At 39.1% G+C, this 21,927-nt stretch overlaps 1 protein-coding gene across 1 annotated transcript in view; it reads right to left on the bottom strand.

Annotated features, from left to right (window-relative positions):
- Window positions 1-21,927, bottom strand: part of LOC126297556 (aspartate--tRNA ligase, cytoplasmic) — a 109,886-nt gene that overhangs the window by 28,283 nt on the left and 59,676 nt on the right. The window contains exons 6-10 of the mRNA XM_049988489.1: window positions 14,002-14,191; window positions 12,072-12,209; window positions 11,324-11,495; window positions 10,354-10,501; window positions 52-241 (exon numbers count right to left, since the gene is read on the bottom strand). Of these exons, the coding sequence (XP_049844446.1) occupies window positions 52-241; window positions 10,354-10,501; window positions 11,324-11,495; window positions 12,072-12,209; window positions 14,002-14,191 (838 nt within the window). The remainder of the gene's footprint in view (window positions 1-51; window positions 242-10,353; window positions 10,502-11,323; window positions 11,496-12,071; window positions 12,210-14,001; window positions 14,192-21,927) is intronic.

The raw sequence follows: 21,927 nt of genomic DNA, 5'->3' as shown, positions 1-21,927 counted from the left end.
GATGTGTATGCCTACAAATATGTTTTTGGAAATAATAGAATACAAACTTACTTTCGCCTTAACTAAGCGTCCCAGTAATTTCTCATTAGTAGTACTAAGATCATCCTCATCCCCCATTTCAACTCCTGCTTCACGTAACATCTTCACACCTTGACTAAATTCAAGTTTCAGAGGTGGATCAATAAACCGAAATGGTTCCACGGGAAACTGTTGTGCTACGGCAGCTATTTCATCAGCGTAACTGTGAGAGATTGCAAACAATTAAATTAATGGTACGTAATTTTAAACTTATAAAAATATAGAAGTGGTACACACAGTTACAATTCCCTCTACACACAATTAGAGACAGCATTCAATTGAATGATACATGACTGATAAATAAAGTGTTTTGATTTAGGGTGGTACACATCTTGATTCTTTGTGTCTTAACTTAGAGTAAATTAGAAAAAACACACGCGCACACAAATATTATATATAGTTACTGACTGTCTTTTTTTCGTTTTTCGTCAACTGTTTAATTTCTGGTTGTAAGTTTCAAAAATATAAAGCATAATATTGCAACTCTTCAATTTTACACATGTGTCATACACGTGGTGCTTCATTGGTAAAACTTCTACACTTAAGGATGGGCTCACATCACCAACAATGAGGTAAGCTTTCACACAACAGAACTGTTTTCATTGTAGTCTTAAGTTCAAAGACTGGTTTGATGCAACCCTCCACACTGTGCAAGTCTCTTCATCTCTGCACAACTATTGCAACTTATACCTACTTGAAACAGCAAGCTGTAGTCAAGCACCTCCCCTCCCACATTTCTCTCCATTACCAAATAGATGAATACCTGATACTTCATAACATGTACCATCAACATCTCCTTTGTTTCAGTAATGTTGTCACACATTTCTTTTCTCCCAAATTGATTTGGTGCCACTTCATTAGTTATATGATCTACTGGGAAAATCTTAAATATTCTTCTGCAGCACCCTATTTCAAAATCTTCTAGTCTCTTCTTGCCAGAACTGTTTGTTGTCCTCTTTTCACTTTTGTTCAAGATTATGCTACAGACAAATACTTTCAGAAAAACTTAACAGTTTATATTAAATATCAACAATTTTTTCTTTATCAGGAATACTTTTCTTGATATTACTAGTCCGGAGTTTACATTATATCTATTTCAGCCACCATCAATTATTTTGCTGCCCAAATAGCAAAACTCATCTACTATTTAATGTCTCATTTCCTAACACAATTCCCTTAGGTTCGCCTGATTTAATTTGACTGCATTTCCTTTCACTCTTTTACTTTTGTAGATATTTACATTATAACCTCTTTTTATGACACTATACATCTCTGCAGTGACATGGGCACGTACTTTTAAGCGGCCGCCCATGCAGCAGCACTGTATTGTCCACAGAGTGCACCTCAGACTTTTGTGTGTGTGTGTGTGTGTGTGTGTGTGTGTGTGTGTGTGTGTGTGTGTGTGTGTGTGTGAGAGAGAGAGAGAGAGAGAGAGAGAGAGAGAGAGAGAGAGAGAGAGAGAGAGAGAGAGAGAGAGCCCACCAGAGGCCCCAGTCTATTTAAGGCTGTCGTTTTCTGTCCGATGTGCATAAACAGCTGTATGCTGATCAGGTGGTGAGAAATGCTATAATTCTTTTAGCTCAGGGTCGTGAGGCACGAGAGTGTGCCCTCCATTGTGAAAATCCATACCTTTCTGAGTTTTTAGCTACTGCACAGCTGTCTGAGGTTTTGCGAGCTATGGATAACCAAACTGAATCATGGTGTGAGGTATCAGCAATCCACCCCTCTCTTCCACACCAAGCTTCAGATAGTTCGCAGGTGGAAGATATGGTTCAGTCTGCACAGCTGTGCAGTAGCTAAAAACTCCGAAAGGTATGGATTTTCACAATGGAGGGCACTCCCTGTGGCACAGTTTCAAGGCGGCCAGCCTTGCTCCCAGCAGCAGCTGCACCAACAATGAAAACAGGCCAGTAAACAGCATACAAGTGGATATAGGAGCTGCGATGACCTTGTTCAACTCGCAAACTTATATGGACTCAGACTCCCCTCCTCTTATCCCTGTGGCACAAAAGTTAGTGCAAGAGCTGTTCAAACAGAAGTTGACTTTTCAAATTGCACAATCAATGTAGATTCAATTAAGGATTTTTTTTTATGATGGTACACATGTCCCAAACATTCAATCACAGTTTCAAGTGTACAGCAAACATCATTTGTTTTTGACAGATGGAAAGGTTAATGTGTTTTAATGTGCTCAGCGATTTTTGATTATTATAAAAAAATGGAGCAAAGAATTTGCATCAAATTTTGTGTGAAAAATGAAATCAGTGGTGTAAAACACTTGAAATGTTGACAGTGGCATATGGTGAGTCTGCTCTAAGTTATAAAAAATTTTACAAGTGATGCAAAGCTCTTCGAAGATGGCCAAGAAGGTGCTAATGACGAACCTTGCTCTGGATGCCCCAGCACATCAACAACAAATGATAACGTCAAAGTTGTGAAGAAAATTGTTTTGGAAAATCATTGAATTACCATAAGAGACATTGGTGAGGATGTTGGCATATCGATTACCTCGTTTCATGCAATTTTTTCGAATGTTTGGGCACGAGATGTGTGTCAGTGAAGTTTGATCCAAAACTTCTCAACTTTGATTAGAAAAGCCGTCACATGAGCATCCTCGCTGAGGAGCTCTTGAATGACATCAATGTTCCTGATGTGCTCAAAAGGGTCATAACTGGTGACAAAACATGAATTTATGGTTATGACATCTAAACCAAAGCCCAGTTGTCCCAATGGAAACATCTCAGATAGCCAAGACCGAAAAAAGCACGCCAAGATCGATCAAACGTCAAAGTTTCGCTCACTGTTTTTTTTTTTTTTTCTTCAATTACTGTGGTGTATTGCACCATGAATTTTTGCCTCAAGGTTGTACAGACAATAAAAGGAGTATTACATTGACATTATGTGCCATTTGCAAGAAGAAATATGCGAAAAACATCTGGAGTTGTGGAAAAACAATTCATGGCTTTTGCATCACAACAATGCACCTGGTCATTCATCGTTGCTTGTGAGAGATTTTTTGAACAAAAACAACAACACAACAATCATGCCTCAGCCACCATATTCACCGGATTTGGCCCCCTGCAACTTTTTCCTGTTCCCAAAACTAAATAGACCTATGAAAGGATGAAGATTTTCAACAACTGAGGAAATAAAAAACTGCATTGCTGGAAGTACTCGAGGCTGTATCAAAAAGTGCTTACGAGAAGTGCTTCGAGGATTGGAAGCAGTGTTGGCACAAGTGTATTGTCTTTGAAAGGGATAACATGAATATTGATGAATAAATAAATACTTTTTCATAAAAATTTAAAGTCACATTACTTTTTGAATACACCTTGTATATTACAATAAAAAGAGTATTCCTAGTCTCGGGCAGTTTTCTGCCTTATTGACCAACAAGTCAGTAGTCTGGTCACTTACATTTCTTATTGTAGATAATGCGCATACAGAGAATCCTATTGCATTAGATGCTTTTAAGTTATTTGATTTTACCATTTCAGAGGAAATGAATTTAATGTCTGAACAAATGCTGTACACCCAGTTAGATACACTATGTTTTGAGTTTTCCTCTTCGTTCTCTCCTGGATTGGGGTGTGCTAACAATTTTCAAGTGCGCATTACCTTGAAGCCTTCTGCTCGGCCTCGTTTTCTTTGGGCCCATCTAATTCCAGTGGCACTAATAGAACGAGTCAAATATGAATCAGACCGCCTCTCACAATCTGGCATTGTTCATCCTATTGCATCAAGTGATGATCTACCCCTTTAGTTATAGTAAAAAAACCGTTGGGACGGTTTCACCGCTGTGGTGATTTTAAAGTTTCTGTGAACTCACAAGCTATAGTGAATACATACCAGATACTGTGCCCGGATGAACTCTTTGAGAAGTTATCAAGTGGTCAATATTTCTCAAAAACTGTCTTGTCAGATGCCTATTTACAGCTCCCTTTAAATAAAAAGTCACAACATATGTTAGTCATCAGTACCCCTTTTGGCCTGTACCAATACTTGTGGTTGCCTTTTCAACATTTTTTGGAACAACTTTCAGTGTCTGTGCCAGGTTGTGCAAACTATTTGGATGATACTGTAGTTTTCAGTGCCTCCACTGAGGAACATTTACAAAATCTCTGTAGTCTTATTTTCTGTCTTCCAAGGGGCCGTGTTGCAGTGCAATTTCGATAAATGTCAATTTTTTCAACCTTCTATTGTTTATCTTGGGTTTGAAGTCTCTCATGAGGGTCTCAAACCCCTGCATCAATGTTTCCAATATTGTGTCACTTTCATGTCCTACTTTACCCAAGGATCTTCTGTTTTTTTCTAGGCAAAGTCAACTACTACCAAATTTTTGTTCCTGGAGCACCAACAATCGTGCAGCTCTTATTACATGCATTGCTGTGCAAAGGGACTCAGTTTCACTGGTCAATGTCTTGTCAAACTGCGTTTTGCATCCTTAAGACCATGTTGATGTCTGTGCCCTGCTTAGTGACGTACCACCTGGTCACCGATCAAAAACCACTGGTTTCCTTAATCAGACCTTCTGTGTCATTACCAGATAAAGCAATATATCACATTCACCATTGGGCTCTTTTCATTTAACATTACGAGATTCATTTTCACTCTACAAATCAACATGTAAATGCTGATGCTTTGCCCCACCTGCCAGTTGATCTGCACCCAAGATTTAATGTGTTGGAATGGCTTTGTTCCCACAGTGACGTCGCCGCAGAGCAGCCAGTTGATGGTTTTCCTGTAAATAGCACACGGATCCCATTTTGCAGAAGGACATAACAATTGTACAACATGGATGGATGGATTCCCCACCTTCTCATGTGTCTGACCCCTCCATAACTACTACATCTTTCAACACTGATTCTCTGTTGTGGATGGTGTTCTGCTTTTAGACATGGATCACGCGGCCACTCGAGTAGTGATTCCCTCAGTGCATTGTTCAGAGATTCTCCATTTATTACACACAGATCATTGGGGTGTATCACACACAAAAGCAATGGTCCATCGACACGTGCTTTGGACTGGCTCGGATGGTGACATTACCCACCTGGTTGTCTCCTGTTCACAGTGTGCGACACACCTAGCAGCTCCCCAGGTGTCACTGTCTCCTTGGTTGATGCCATTGCATGCATGGGACAGTATACACGTAGATTTCACTGCCCCCTTTCTGAACACTTATTGGCTGTTGACTGTTGAAGCATATTCTCATTTTCAATATGACATCCATCATGTTTCCACATCCACAACTGCTGCTGTCCCAGCCTCATCCAAATTCATTTCACGCAAAGGCTTGCCCACAAAATAAATGTCCGTAAAGGGTCCACAATTTTCGTCGCAAGAGTTTGTGGCATTTTGTCATTCCCATGGTATTTGTCACATCCTCACCCTGGCATTCCATCCACAATCTAATGGTGAGGTGGAACGCCTAGTGTGAACATTCAAAACTGAGATGAAAAAGTATGTTGCCAACTCTTCGTCCCACATTGCCTTAAGTCAGTTTCTCCTTTGCTCCATTTCACACCATTCAGCGAGAAGAGACTGGTGCAGCTACTTCACACGTGTCAACTGCTACACTTCCTGCGCTCTCCATCCGCACATCAAACTGTGCAATCGCTGCACCTCTTGCAGATGGGTCTTGCTACCTGGGCACACAGTTTCGGACATCATTTTAAATGGATTTAAGCTGTCATCGCCAAATGCTCGCCGCAACACATCTGTGACATCAGCATGGAGGACGACTTCTGCTCAAGGCACCATGATCAGTTTCAACTTTGCTTGGACGGCTGGGCACCCCCCTATGTCAACACCATCACCTCCGAGGTGATCCACATTTGGCATCAGATCACTTGCAACTGCCGGTTCCCCACTTCTGTGCTGGCAATGGCATCCATCCTCTGTGGCCAGCAGTTCCTCTACTGCTTCTGACACCATCGTCAGGGATTCTGTAACCTGTTCCTGGGCATCAGCTGATACCAGTATCATCAGCACCGCATGCACCAGCACCGGAGCTAATGTACGATTTCAACATGGAAAAAATCCACAATGTCGCTGATGTTGCTGTATGGTTTGACACGGGAAGGTGGGCACAGAATACATTCACACCCAAAGCACTCCAAACCATAGTACACTCCCATTGCAGCGCGACCCCTTAGCCAGAGCCCAGTGGACACAGAGGACAGCACGGACGTTCTCAAGAATCCGTGATCTCCTTAAGAGAGAAGGGATGCAGCAGTGACACGTGTGAATCCTTTCAAAATTCCACATGTGCGGCAGTGCTATGTCATCCATACTCTTTCTCCCTCTCAACTATCAGCCCCTTTCATGTACATCAACTATTATAACTGCTGTCTGGTTTCTGTAAAAGTTTGAGATAATATTTCAATTCCTGCATTTTATCACTGCTACTTTCAGTATTTCAAAAAGGGCAATTCCATAAACATTAGTCTAAGTCTACAAATGCTATAAATATAATTTTGCCTTTCATCAGTCTATCTTCTATGTCATAGCTGCAGTACTGCCTCACGTGTTCCTCCTTTTCACATGAAACTGTACCGATATTCACTGAGGTTGGCTTTGATTGGTCTTCCCATTTTCTTGTAAACAGTGTGTCAGTATTTCACAATTATGACTTATTAAACTTCCTGGCAGATTAAAACTGTGTGCCGAATCAAGACTCGAACTCGGGACCTTTGCCTTTCGTGAGCAAGTGCTCTACCAACTGAGCTACCCAAGCATGACTCGCGCCCCATCCTCACAGCTTTACTTCTGCCAGTACCTTGTCTCCTACCTTCCAAACTTTACAGAAGCTCTCCTGCGAATCTTGCAGAACTAGCACTCCTGAAAGAAAGGATATTGCAGAGACATGGCTTAGCCACAGCCTGGGGGATGTTTCCAGAATGAGATTTCCACTCTGCAGCAGAGTGTGCACCGATATGAAACTTCCTGGCAGATGAAAACTGTGTGCCGCATTGAGACTCAAACTCGGGACTTTTGCCTTTTGCGGGCAGGTGTTCTACCAACTGAGCAACCCAAGCACGACTCACGCCCCATCCTCACAGCTTTACTTCTGCCAGTAGACCACTTGCCCACGAAATGCAAAGGTCCCGAGTTCGAGTCTCAGTCCGGCACACAGTTTTCATATGCCAGGAAGTTTCATATCAGCGCACACTCCACTGCAGAGTGAAAATCTCATTCCATGCCTTATTAAATTGGTAGGTCTGTAATTATCACACCTGTTAGAACCAACCTTCTCTGAAATTGAAATTAATACAATCATCATCATCTTTTAGTCTTAGGGTATTTGCAACTGTCTCAAGTATCTTGCATGCTGGGTGGAATAGTTTTCCGATGATACGTTCCCTCAAGGATCTTAATAGTTATCAGGGAATGTGGTTCACCCCAAATGCCTTGTTTTGATTAATGTCTTTCACAGCCTCATTAAGTTCTTCTTGCAGTGTCAGCTCCACCATCTTGATTTCATACACTTCCTCTGCTCCTCAAGTATGTTTCCTTTGTATAGTTCTTCTATGTATTCCTCTCTCTTTTCTGCCTTGCCTTTTTTGCTTAATATGAGTTTCCCACCTTAGTTTTTAATATATGCACAGCTGCTTCTGTTTTCTACAAAGGTTTCCTTACTTCTTCTGTAGGTGACATCTTTCTTTCCCATCGTCATGCACGCTTCCACAGCTTTGCTTTTCTGCTCTAGCAGTTTCTGCTTTGCTATTTTACTCTTCCCATCAATCTCAATTTTTAGACACACAAATTTTCTTTTGCCTGCTCAGCTTCTTGTGTTTTTACATTTTCTCCTAGCATCCATCAAATTCAGTATCTTGAGTGTTATCCAAGAATACCTATTCAACCTTGTCTTTTTGCCTAGTTGTTCCTCTGCTGTTTGCAGTATATCCTCACTCAAATCTGACAATTTTTGCTCTTTAGTGTTCTTTCCCCAGTTTCAATCAATAGTTACTTAATCATCTGTTGTACTTAACATCATCTGTTTTTTTTTATAGTTTTTTTTTTCAATTTATCCAGGTCCCAGCTCCTTCATATCTTACCTTTCTGCAACTTCTTCAGTTTTGATCTACAGTCCATAATTAATAAATTATGGTCACAGTTCACATCTGCCCCTGGAAATGTTCTGCAATTTAAAATCTGGTTTTGAAATTTGTCTTACCGTCACGTAATATACACTCCTGGAAATGGAAAAAAGAACACATTGACACCAGTGTGTCAGACCCACCATACTTGCTCCAGACACTGCGAGAGGGCTGTACAAGCAATGATCACACGCACGGCACAGCGGACACACCAGGTACCGCGGTGTTGGCCGTCGAATGGCGCTAGCTGCGCAGCATTTGTGCACCGCCACCGTCAGTGTCACCCAGTTTGCCGTGGCATACGGAGCTCCATCGCAGTCTTTAACACTGGTAGCATGCCACGACAGCGTGGACGTGAACCGTATGTGCAGTTGACGGACTTTGAGCGAGGGCGTATAGTGGGCATGCGGGAGGCCGGGTGGAAGTACCGCCGAATTGCTCAACACGTGGGGCGTGAGGTCTCCACAGTACATCGATGTTGTCGCCAGTGGTCGGCGGAAGGTGCACGTGCCCGTCGACCTGGGACCGGACCACAGCTACGCACGGATGCACGCCAAGACCGTAGGATCCTACGCAGTGCCGTAGAGGACCGCACCACCACTTCCCAGCAAATTAGGGACACTGTTGCTCCTGGGGTATTGGCGAGGACCATTCGCAACCGTCTCCATGAAGCTGGGCTACGGTCCCGCACACCGTTAGGCCGTCTTCCGCTCACGCCCCAACATCGTGCAGCCCGCCTCCAGTGGTGTCGCGACAGGCGTGAATGGAGGGACGAATGGAGACGTGTCGTCTTCAGCGATGAGAGTCGCTTCTGCCTTGGTGCCAATGATGGTCGTATGCGTGTTTGGCGCCGTGCAGGTGAGCGCCACAATCAGGACTGCATACGACCGAGGCACACAGGGCCAACACCCGGCATCATGGTGTGGGGAGCGATCTCCTACACTGGCCGTACACCTCTGGTGATCGTCGAGGGGACACTGAATAGTGCACGGTACATCCAAACCGTCATCGAACCCATCGTTCTACCATTCCTAGACTCTCATGCAACCCTATTTTCTCATTAATTATTATACTTGTTTCTACATTATTCCTGTTTAACGTTGATGATCTTGTACCCACTTGATCATAAGTCCCATTCTTCTGTCACTGCATTTCACAAATGTCCGCTATATCTAGCTTCAACTTGCCAATGTGTCTTTTCAAATTCTCTATTCTACCTACAAAATTAAGGGCACCAACATTCCATGTTCAGACTCCTAAACACCAGTTTTGTTTTTCCCAATGGTAACATCCTACAGAGTAGTTCCTGGTTAGAGAACTGAATGGGGGACTATTTTACTTCTGGAATTTTCCAAATGGACGCCATCATTATTTAACCATACAATAGAACTGTGTGCCTTTGGCAATGCTATCATCCGTTCACAGTACCAACATAGTAAGGCCATACTGACAAGGCTAGATCAGTCAGTCAGACTAGAGAAGGAAATTGGCTGAATTCTTTCCAAAAGAACGATTCCAGCATTTACCTTGACCAATTTAGGAAAATCTAAATACTGAGCACCGGAAATGATATGACTTGTTTTCAATTGTGTTAGAAATCATCCTGAGATCATAAAATATTGTTATAGAGTGTAATACACCACACGTTGTAAAATCAGTTAGACTAAATACTTGGTTTTACAATATATGATCCATTCCAAACTGTAGCCATATTTTATGACCTGAAAATTACAGTTCACACAAGTGGAACAGGTCACATTATTTTATAAACACACTATACAGACACATACATGTTATACTGTAGGTAACTAAATATGTAGTACATGAAAACTAAATTAAGTTGCCAATAATAATTGTAAAAAATTAGTGATCTCTACTTAATGTACAGTACCCTCTAGAGATTTTTTGAAATGAAAAAAGGAAATTAGCACTGCCACCAATGGCCTTGTGCTTTCCAGAATGGCACAGGCACTTACTATACAATTACAATGTTCAATTTATCAGTGAGGGGATTGTCTCAAATTTGACCACATTTGTAGATGCCATACCTGCTGATGCAGCAAGTAATGTGAAAACTTTAGCACTATAGCCACACAAATGTATAAATACCAATGTTATACAGAAACATTAACATTGTTATAAACAACTACATATATCCCTTCAATAGTTGACTTACTTGTCACGTAGACCCTTGAAGATCTGTGTGAAAGTGTTTCCAATAGTGTCTATCACTTCATGGTAGTGGTATTTAAAAGCCATTTCTAAATCAAGTCCAACAAATTCTGTTAAATGGCGATGAGTATTACTGTCTTCAGCACGAAAAACTGTAACAAAGATTTCAGTATGACCAGTTAATATTTTTTTTTTTTTTTTGGGGGGGGGGGGGGGGGGGGGCAGGTGGAAGCTCGTTTTCTGAAGACAACATAATAAGACCATTATATTAGTTCGTCAACTGCAAGCAGACCTGTAGCATAGTTTGAAAACTATTTTCTTTCAACTACAAGCAGTCAAACAAATTTGGAAAGAAATGATGAAAACAAACATGACTGTTGATTCTGCTTTGATCAGTCTGTCCAGTACACTTTCCTTATGATTAATATCTCTGTCTTACCACTGAAGAGCATATTTCATTTGAAAACGTTTCCAAAATAACTTCTTGCTGTCATATATTACACATTATCATGCCAAATATTATCTTCCTTAGCAAACAGCAGATTACACAACTCTGCAGATAGTCTCATTCATATAAAATACATAAAGAGACATGCATTACATGAAAGTTATGTAAGAATATAATGACTTTCAGTTGTCAAACCTATAGGCTGATTTTCTAGGTCCTGTGCTAATGAAAAAAGTAAGCCTTTATTTTGAAAAAGTATGTGAATTAACTTAGACAGTCAGATACAAAGAGACCCAAACATTAGCGGATTTTATATTTTACACACACAAAAAGTGCTGCTAGATTTGAGTATCAGTATTCCAACCAGAGATCTTTAGGTTGCTACCTTGATTCTTTACACAGCTACATCACCAAGCTACTCATAAGTAACACTAAGTATAACATTTTAAATACTAACTGTGGCTAGTTCTTGACAAGGTGTTGAGAATTTAACATGATAAAATGTAACAACACAACTACATCTCACCTGCTCCCACAGTGTACACCCTGTCAAAATCTGCTGCAATAGCCATCTGTTTGTAAAGTTGAGGACTCTGCGCTAAGTAAGCTGAGCTTTTAAAATATGAAACAGTAAAAACATTAGCACCACCCTCACTTGCAGCTGGAATTATTTTTGGTGTATGTATCTCAACAAACCCCTGCAAACAAAGACAAAATTTATCAAAAATGTCCAGCTACAATGAATGCACTCATTTACAAATGCCAAAATTATTCCCGCACAAAACATCTTTCACAAATTACCACACTCATTTGCATTACCAAATTTACAGGCTGAGCTTCATGAGCTGTAATCCTAATTATTCTAATTCCAAAAGTCTCAAACATATTATACATAAATGACAGCTACTCACACTCAAGGCAGCAAGTTTACTTGCCTATAGTGTTTCAGTAGTCTGAAACCTTATCAATCTAAAGTAATCTTGTTTGTTTCTTAGCAAAATACTCTTTGCTATACGGTTCGTGGTATTATTTTTCTAAGAACAGTGTAATTTTAGCACATTCGTATACAATTAATACAGGACGCAGGAGTCTGCTAGACATCCTTTTCTCTACAGACACTGAATAGTTTCCATGACTTTTCACATTACTTTTTGCTTTGTCAGTTTTATTGGAAATTTACATACCTAATTTTCCTTCACATTATGCTATATAGTTCCTTTAACAGTAAAGTTCACTACTTATACTTGTACAACAAAAGGCACTGTCCAATATACCTGGTTGAATAAAAGGTCCCTGAACAGTTTACATACACCTGCTTCCAATCTAAAAATAGCCTGGTTTGCTGGAGTTCGTAGATCCAATACCCTGTTATCTAAGCGAGTATCTTGATTAACTCTAATATTCAGGCCTTCCTGTGGAAACAAAAGAGAATGTTTCATGTAGAGGAGATAAATAAATGACAAACTATTGACAAAATTCTGAAACCTTTAACACAAGGAACTACTAAAAAAAGATTTTCCAAATCCTTTCAAGTTTCACATTTACAGAACTGCAAAGAAATTCCAGATTATTTAGCGAAAACAGTCCAGTTATTTGTCAAAGGAGGTAAAAACCAAGAATGAATAATATTATCATAATGGTAAGAAATCCTGGATTGGAAAAAGGCAATAGAATGAATGAACTGATTTGTTTATATATGTGTATAAATTAACCCAAGAAACTTCATAAAACACTAATAAAGCAACAGTTCAAATTGAGGCCCACTCTCCTTGGATGAAAAAATTGTCACTGCAGTTGATCTTCAGTTCATGTCCCAGTTACTTGAACATGAAATTGCCCTAAGACAGACATGTGAAATCAATGGCGCAAGAAAAGAGAACCACAATCATGATTTGGCATTTTCCCCACAGCATTCTGAACAAAATCTGTGCTTGAAACAATCAATTGTTGAAACAACAACATTCATTTTAATAGCTTCAACACGAGGAATAATGTTTATAAAATCAGTTCACACCTGTCTGCAAATGATGGATGATCATACATAAGCTGCCTGTTACATGCAGGGTTGGTTACAAGTGCAGTATCAGTGAAATGCACCAGGAATTTGTGTCACATACTAATTCTGTACCAACATGACTTCAGCTCAGCATCAACTGTTCCATTTACCGTACTCAGCATAGCAGAAGCACCTGGAACTATAGCTGTGGAGCACTTAAAGGAGTGTCATAGAAGAACTTTATTTTTCTTTCAAATGCACAGTTGTCTGAGGAGTTAATTGAAAACAGTTAGAACATTTGTGATCTCCCTCATATATTTTAATGTGTCATCACTAAGTGAACCTCACTGCTGTCTGCAACAACACTCCAAGACTTGGAAATGTGGATGATGTTTGTCCCCCCTTCCTGCCACCATATATTCGATTCTTTGTTTGTTGTTGCTTTAGGGCGCAAAGCAGCTTTCATAATCGCCTGTGTCATAACTTAAAAAGGTAAATTACCGAACGAATTTGAAGTCAATAATATTCAGAGCCTAGTCAACTGGAGTAGAGGGATAGCTAAAAATAATCACTTCCCCTCTGATCAGGCTGCTCAAAAAGTCGAAAATGAATTTCCTTCAGCACATCACTATGATGAACAAAAAGTAAAACATCATCTACAGCTCTTACTGTATTTGCTAAAATATCCGATAATTCAGATGGCAAACAGTGATTAAAATGTAAATGGTTATAAAATTGGCATTGGGTCAGAAAATGGTGCACTGTTAATTGTTGGTTGCAGTAAGCACAGAGTGGTGTCAGCCTAGCTAGAAGTATCTCCTCATGATGAGAGGCCACCATACATAAGACATAATTCACACACCATCATACCTCCACCCCCACCACTCTCACACTCTCTCTCTCTCTCTCTCTCTCTCTCTCTCTCTCTCTCTCTCTCTCTCTCAAAGCCACCTTCTGACTTACGATTAGAGAATGATTGATTAACAATATTATTTGCTGAAAATCATTGAGAACATATATCAACAACATACCATACAGGCAGAAGACCTGATTAATCAACAACAATGGAACACACTAAAATATTATTATTATTATTATTATTATTATTGCAGCCATAATGTTTTCCTGTGTACAGCATCACAGCACCAGTGTAATCAGACTGAATCACAAAAGATTTGTTTCATAGCTTCAGTGTAACCTACACTTACTTCACTGTTGTCATCATCCTTCACTGGACGAGCAGCATCTTCAATTTGCAAAGGCAGCTGACTTTTAGAAGCACTGACAACAAAAATTTGTAATCCATGCAATTCCACTGTCTTCTGAGTACAACCGTCAACAGTACGTGGGACTTTAGAAACAACAGCTTCAACGTCTATTATGGATTCTTTTGTTATGCTAAAAAGAAAAGAAATTACAGTATCTCAAAATAAGGTACAAAGTTTGTCTAAATTTTTATGAATGAAGTGAGTATGTTTCATGTGAATGTCATACAATCAACTACTGATCCTGAATTCAACATACAAAATATGTAACTAACATACTTATTAGCATTAGCCAAGCCACACAGCCATAATCTCAGGAGCTTACTGGTGAAGGATGAAAAGGAGGAAATTGCACCAATCTCAGTAGTAAGAATGCCATAGTTCAAAGATGTAAAGTATCAGTAATTGTTCAAAGGTATATACTGAAGTAGAATAAGAGCTCTGAGGCTAGTACCATCGTGTAAGGAACGCAAAAAAGAAGAACGCAAAAAAGAAGAAAGGAAAAAAGAAGAAAGGAAAAAAGAAGAAAGGAAAAAAGAAGAAAGGAAAAAAGAAGAAAGGAAAAAAGAAGAAAGGAAAAAAGAAGAAAGGAAAAAAGAAGAAAGGAAAAAAGAAGAAAGGAAAAAAGAAGAAAGGAAAAAAGAAGAAAGGAAAAAAGAAGAAAGGAAAAAAGCATACAAAAAATATACATGATAACACTTCAAAGTTATGTATGTCACTATCAACAGCAAAAAATGGACAGACTGAGCTACATTCTACATTCTTACATTAGCGTCATGTAACCTTCCATTCAGAAAGCTGTTGCACTCAGCGACTGTTATATTGAGTTCTAAATTCTAGATTGCAGCAATCAGTTGTCCTCTTAAAATTTTATTGTGCAGATCTAGACTTCAGCTAGAAGCTAGCCATTCTCAATGCACTATTATTTTCAGTTCAATGAACTGTGAACGAAGCTCGACCAACGGGGAATTACATGCATTGACCAAAAATAATAGTGCATTGAGAATGGCTACTAGTCGAAATCTAGATCTGCACAATAAAATTTAAAATGGACAACTGATCGCTGCAGTCTATAATTTACAAGTTTTTACATTACACTGAATAGAGAAAAAAAGAGTGATCTAGACACACTGCCATTTCCGACATTCCTTGTTTAAGTGCTTACAAGACCTTATAGGAAAGAGTTTTCTGGTGATACGCCACATTATCATGGTAGACATGTACAGTATTTCACAAACAGAATCAGTTGCCATTATCCAGTGGATTGATGATTGATTGCTGTCAGAAATATGTTCATTTTATAGCCAAGGACTTACTTCATTCCTTTCTTGAACTGCACAAGTGGAACAGGTGTTCTATCAAAGATCTGTATACCATGATGCCACACTAACTTTGCTACTCTCTCTTTCGAGCACTCCCAACTCTCCTAAGTAGCCTAAATTCTATTGTCTCAGATTCCAGTCACTGAATTTTGGGTGCAAGGAGTGAGGGAATCCCATAAGCATTAAGTGAACACACTTCAGCTTACCGGCAGCTTCAGCAACACATTTGATGAGATAACACTCATTATCATGTTGAAATATTATGTATAGCTGCCATGACAATTTGGTGATTTGCTCAATACCTATTAATAAATTATCTGCACTATGAAAAACTGGAAATTATCGTAGTCTTTTGTTTCAGTTGTTTCTAATAGACATAAGCACATACTTGACATTGAAAAACATCCCGTCTATTCTGCATTTCAGTCAAATGAAAACCAAAAGCTAAGCAAAGGTGGTATTCACATCAACGGGTGCATCCAAATATCTGGAACACACTGTGATTGGTTTCTAGCTGAAAAGGGTGTTTCCACATGAGCAAGAAAAAGGTGTTAAGAACAACTGCCTTGTTATTTGCACAAGTGTATGAAATTACACAGTAATAACAACTAGAACAAACAACAATGGAGAATCATCTATTTCCTGTCCACTGCAATAATGTCATCATTGAACAAAATGTTGTAGTAGCAGAAACTATTATTCAGAACCTTCTATCAGCACACTACAAAACTGTCCATGACTAATTGCTGTACCACAACGTGCGCGCAAAGTAGATACCTAAATTCTCTCAGATCAGTCGAATATCATAGAAAAGAAGGCATCTTTGTTGGACCTGACATCATCTTACATGCTAGAAATGCCAAATTTTGTTATACCCTCAAGAGTTCATAACTACCCAATTGTAAGCTAGATGATCTTCAAGTTGTCTGACTTACGGAGTCATTAATGAGCCAACTGAAAACATAAGTTTATGACATTCTTAAATGTTTAGTGTTATTTTGAGCCATTCAAGAAACTTGAATGAATATACTGTTTTGCTGCAAGATAATCTCTACAACACACAACTCACAGCAATATACTACCTTTACATGAAAGAAATGATACTGCTCACATTGCGACAGAACTATTTGCTATGCCACATTAATGTGCTTTGTGGCTATGATGGTAAGTGTCCAACAACAAACCCAAATGTTTAGTTTCTTTATTGTGGAACCTGCAGCATATATTATGTCACAGGAGGACATTATGCAAAGAACTAGAAAACAGTATGCTGCTTCATATTTTATTTTAGTATATAAGCTCATTTCAGCTTTATTGCCTTCACCAGTACATGTCCTGACATTGTAGATGGACATTACTATCTGTCAGATAGTAAAAAACATTATACGTGCAACAGCAAATTATCAAACAAGTTTAAAGTGTTTCTGAAAATAATAATATGAGCAGCAACTACAGACAGCAAAAATGGTTTACTCAAAGTTTACTCAAAGTTGACTCGAGTCCACCTACAATGTCAGGATATGTATTAGTGAAGGCAATACATTTGAAATAAACTTATATACTAAAAAAAAAAAAAAAAAAAAAAAAAAAAAATATCAAGCAGCATACTGTTTTCCAGTTCTCTGCCGAATGCTTAGGATTCAATCCTTTGTTGCACCTGAGATTTTTTGCTGTCACTTATCTTTTATTCACCTCTGGGTATTATTCACCAGTGTAAAATAAATAAATAAATAAATAAATGGCAATTCACACAAAAAATGGCAAATCACATCATTAAATTTTAGCCCCCCCCCCCCCCCCCCAAATGGTTAGATAAATCAGTTCAAAGGCTCAAGGAAGGCAAGGCTATACCATCTCCCATGGGACTAGGTCAAGTAAAGCAATGGAGTGTTGAAACCAACCTTTAGGTTGAGGGATGCTTTACTTAACTGTGCACTACTGTTTTCAATTTCAAAGTGCGTTCTTTTGACATTACAAGTTTTCATTAACTCTAGAGCCATGGACGCTGTCAAACTGACCATTCTGAAATTTTATTTGACTACAACAATACTTTTTTCTGTGTCTTATTTCTTTTCCACAGAGATTGCATCACAAAAATTAAATGACATGTTACTGTACTTGTTTTTGCATCTCACTGTATATTTAGAGCTGTGTCAACAGCTTTTGACCACTTAACATTTCTTTATGCACCTATACCATCCAAGAGCACTGCACATCCTCAATCATGTTGCACTTTAGTGTGATATGATGTTACAATGTATGCTGAAGCCTCTGAGCTGATTACTGCATCTTGCTATTCTTGAAGTGTTTGGTTGTGTATAAATCATAATACAACCACCGAAAATGGCTCATACATTGTCTGAGCAGAAAGTAATAGAGCAACTGCAACAAGTTACAGAGTAAGAGTCCAAAGGTAGTGAATCTCAAAGACAAGTATAAACTAATAGTGACACTCGCACTCCAGACAGCACAGAATCTAGTGAAAGTTGTCCTGATGCATCTGTGGAAGTTACACCAAGAACTGGTACAGTAACAAGACAAAATTCTTCATAAAAAACAACACATTGCTCACGTAGGGATGCCATGTGAATACAATAACGGACGAGGTAGATATCCATTATCTTCACCTTTTTTTTGTGGGCCATTCTGAATTTGGAAAAGATGTGAGATTAGGTGCTAGGTGCATACCTGAAATGCAACTGGAAAACTACAAAGGCAATTTGTTTTTATTCTGCGCAGCAGGGGAATATAACTTGCAAAGAGAAACTTCATAATTCACAATGCAGCTAATTTTTGGCAGCTGTTCATAGGCAACACAACACTAAAATTATAAACTGGTCCACAGAGAGAGAAGCACATATGCAATGTCGAAACAACAGCTGGTGTGTCTTCCTATCTGAGCTAGACATATTCACTGAAATTTTATGTGCATGTTTTGAAATGAAATTTATGTCCTTTATTTGATCAAAAGCTCACAGTTCTCTTGTGATATAATGACAACAGACAGGTTCAGATAAAATATAAAACTTTTAAATTCTGATATAAAAATTTACACAGGCCAACGAAATTTTTTTAAAAGACTCTTTTTACTTTGATACCTGATCTTTATAGATTTTTATGAGCTGAATCCAAATCTAGCCTTAGTTTTTTTGTATCACCCATAGTTTTCAAGCAATATGCTTTTTATTATATAGTATAAAGATCCTATGCTATACAGTAAACGAGAAAATTAATGAAATGCTTTCTTCCAACATAAGCATGGTTTGTATTTAGAGTAAGCTACTTAAAACAATGATATGTGTTAATAGAGGCTTCACTTGTCAGCTGGAATTGGCTGGTATTTTCTTTCTCTTTTTTTCATTGAAGCTACTTGTGTAGCTTTTTCTACGATGAGTCGCTTGCTGAACTTCTCAGTGAAGTGACCAACAGAAGTCCTCCATCATGTTGGTGTTCCAGCGGCCTTGGTAGCGTTTTTTCATCCCTTTAATGTCCTGGTAAAAATGCGCTCCTTGCTCCTCACTAACATCTCCCATATTGTCCGGGAAGTAATCAAAGTGACTGTTCGGAAAGTGAACTATCAGGCTCATTAAACATCCTAAAGTTTTAAACTTCTTTAACATTGTAGCTATAACAGAAACATATTCTGGGTCTTTTCAAGTCCTAAGAATGTTAACAACTTGCTTAAATAATATCCATGCTTCTTTCTCATTTAAGATCATTGTGGATTCAAAGTTAACATCAAACATCAATTTTCTAATGTCAGGTCCGACAAAGATGCCTTCTTTTAGTTCAGCTTCTAAATGTGTGGAAACTTTTGGCAGAAATACTTAAAACATGGTCCATCTTTAGTCAACGCCTCTACAAACTGTTTCATTAGGCCTAACTTTATATGTAGAGGTGACAGGAGTATGTTTTTGAATCTACAATGTTTTTGCATAGAATGTTCTTCTCACCATGTTTTAAAGACTCCCTCACAGGCCAGTTCTTTCTGCACCAGTGTTGATCCCTAGCCCTACTGTCCCATTTACACAAGAAACATGGAAATTTGGTAAAGCCACCTTGCTGACCAAGGAGTATGCATGTTACTTTTAGATCACCACATATCATCCAACCATGAGCAGAATAGCCTATTTTATTTAGCACTATTTCTAGGTTTTCATTGCTTTCTTTCATATTTACAGAATTTGCAAAAGGTATAGATGCATACATGTTACTGTTGTGTACTAAAACAGCCTTTAAACTATTTTTGGATGAATCAATGAACAGCCTCCAGTCTTCCTTTTTGTATTCAATACCAAACTCATTCATCAGACCAGGAATGTCCGAGCAGTACACTAAATCACCTTCTTGTTGAAAAAACTTGGAAAATTGCTGCTCTCTCTTTCTGTACACGTATATGGTGGTTTTGCTCTGGATCCTGAGGGCTATGCCGGCAGTAGCTTAGCTACAAGCAGGGTCACCCATGTCGGATTGGCCGACGCAGAGGAGCCAGACAAAGTGTGTCCCACAACAGCCCACTGGTCCTTTTCACCTATCCCAAGCCTGTCCTTATCCTGTCCTTTTCCTGCCATCTCAAATCATAGTAAACAGTAGGGGGATTCTCAGGCATAGGGAAGCCAGCCGCCCTAAGGGAGTAAACCCTTAAAAGAAAATTGGGCAAGTCTGGAGGCTCTTCGGTGGCGGTCCCACCACCACACTAGGGAGCAGTGGGCCAATCACTGGCACTCCCAAAAACAAATGATTAAAGAAACAGCAGAAAAGAAGAGCCAGATGAAATCAAATATGACGACCTTTGACATGAAAAGGACAACGAAAATAGGTTTCTGGAATATTATAACATTGAGAGAAGCCAACAGACAAACAGGTTACAAAAGAGATGAAGAGTTACAGGATGGACATTCTCGGACTTCATGAGGTGAGATGGCTAGAGTTTGGAGAAATCCAAACACAAGATGGATACACCTTTTTATACTCTAGACCCACTGGAGAGGATGCAGAGCACAGAAATGGAGTTGGACTTTTGTCAAAAGGAGCAAAAAAAGAACCTTATGGAATGGAAACCAGTTTCAGAAAGACTACCGACAGCATGTTTTAAGACAAACATTCAAAATATCACAGTCATCCAATGCTATGCTCCTTCAGAAACCTCGGATACTGAACAGAAAAAAAGAGTTTTACCTCTCCTTAAGTGACACCATTAAAAGTACCACTAAGAGAGACATCTAAATTATTATGGGAGACCTAAATGCAGAAGTTGGAAAAAGCAATGAAGGCCTAGAGCATGTAAAGGGAGTCCATGGTATCAAAGTAATTTCAGGACTTAAAATAAATGTTCAGAAAACTAAGGAAATGAGTATGAGATCTGAGAAACAAGTGAAGCTAACAGTGTATGGAAAGGAATTGGAACAAGTAGACTCCTTTGTATATCTAGGAAGTACCATCTGTAAAGATGAAGGGGCCGAGGAGGATGTAAAGAGTTGGATACGGAAGGCAAATGGAGCCTTTGTACAACTGTACCCTGTCTGGCATAAAAAGAACATCTCAAGACAAACCAAGCTGCGCTTGTTCAATAGCAACGAAAAGTCAGTCAGTCCTGTATAGTTGCGAAACATGGAAGGTAACAAACATGATTGTAAACGAGCTGCAAGTCTTCATAAACCAGTGTCTTTGACAAATTATAAATGTGAGGTGGCCATATGTTACATCAAACGACGAATTGTGGGAGATGACAAATCAGCGACCAATCTGTGAACAAATAAAGGAAAGAAAACAGAGATGGATTGGTCACACAATACGCAAACAACGAGGAGCTGTTGAAGAGGCAGCAGTGGATTGGAACCCACAAGGGACACATACACATGGCCACCTGAAACAGACATGGAAAAGAACGGTGGAAGAAGAAACTCTGAAAGCTGGTAAAACATGGAGTGAAGTGAAATGTTTGGCTGCCCACAGAACCAGATGGAAGGTCTTTACTTCTGCCACATGATCCAACAGGAACAACAGGAAATAAGTCAGTCAATATGCTGGTTCCAACTGCCAATAAGTTCTTTTCTTTTAATCTAGAGCCAAGCAATTCAGCTCTTTCTTTTGTTAAGCCCAGATCCCTAACCAAATCCTTAAGCTCTGTCTGAAAACATTTCGGGCTGTAGACCTTCTGTATTACAATGGAATTCATCATCATCTGGTTCATCTAAATCAGACTGTACATCAGAAAATACTTCTGTTGGAATAGAATTTAAATCATCAAGTGGTTCAGGAACGAGCAAATCTACACCATGCTCTACTGGTCGATGGCGGGCGGAAGGTTAGAGTAGCTTATTATCTTCTTGTTTTTCGAATTATGACCAGTAATATCAACACTGCAAAAGTAGCAATCATCAGAATGATTTCTTGGCTCCTTCCATATCACACAAACAGCAAATCTAAAGGCTTTTTTCTCCTTTTTGGACCATTTTCTCAGATCTTCAACACACACATAACATACCTTATGCGGCACCCAAGATTTATCTTGATCACCAAGTTTAGATACAAAATGATAGATAAA

This window comes from Schistocerca gregaria, chromosome X (genome assembly GCF_023897955.1).
Source record: "Schistocerca gregaria isolate iqSchGreg1 chromosome X, iqSchGreg1.2, whole genome shotgun sequence".
In the NCBI taxonomy this organism is placed as follows: domain Eukaryota; kingdom Metazoa; phylum Arthropoda; class Insecta; order Orthoptera; family Acrididae; genus Schistocerca; species Schistocerca gregaria.
Note: the sequence above shows the minus strand (reverse complement) of the source record. Positions and strands in the feature narration are given on the sequence as shown.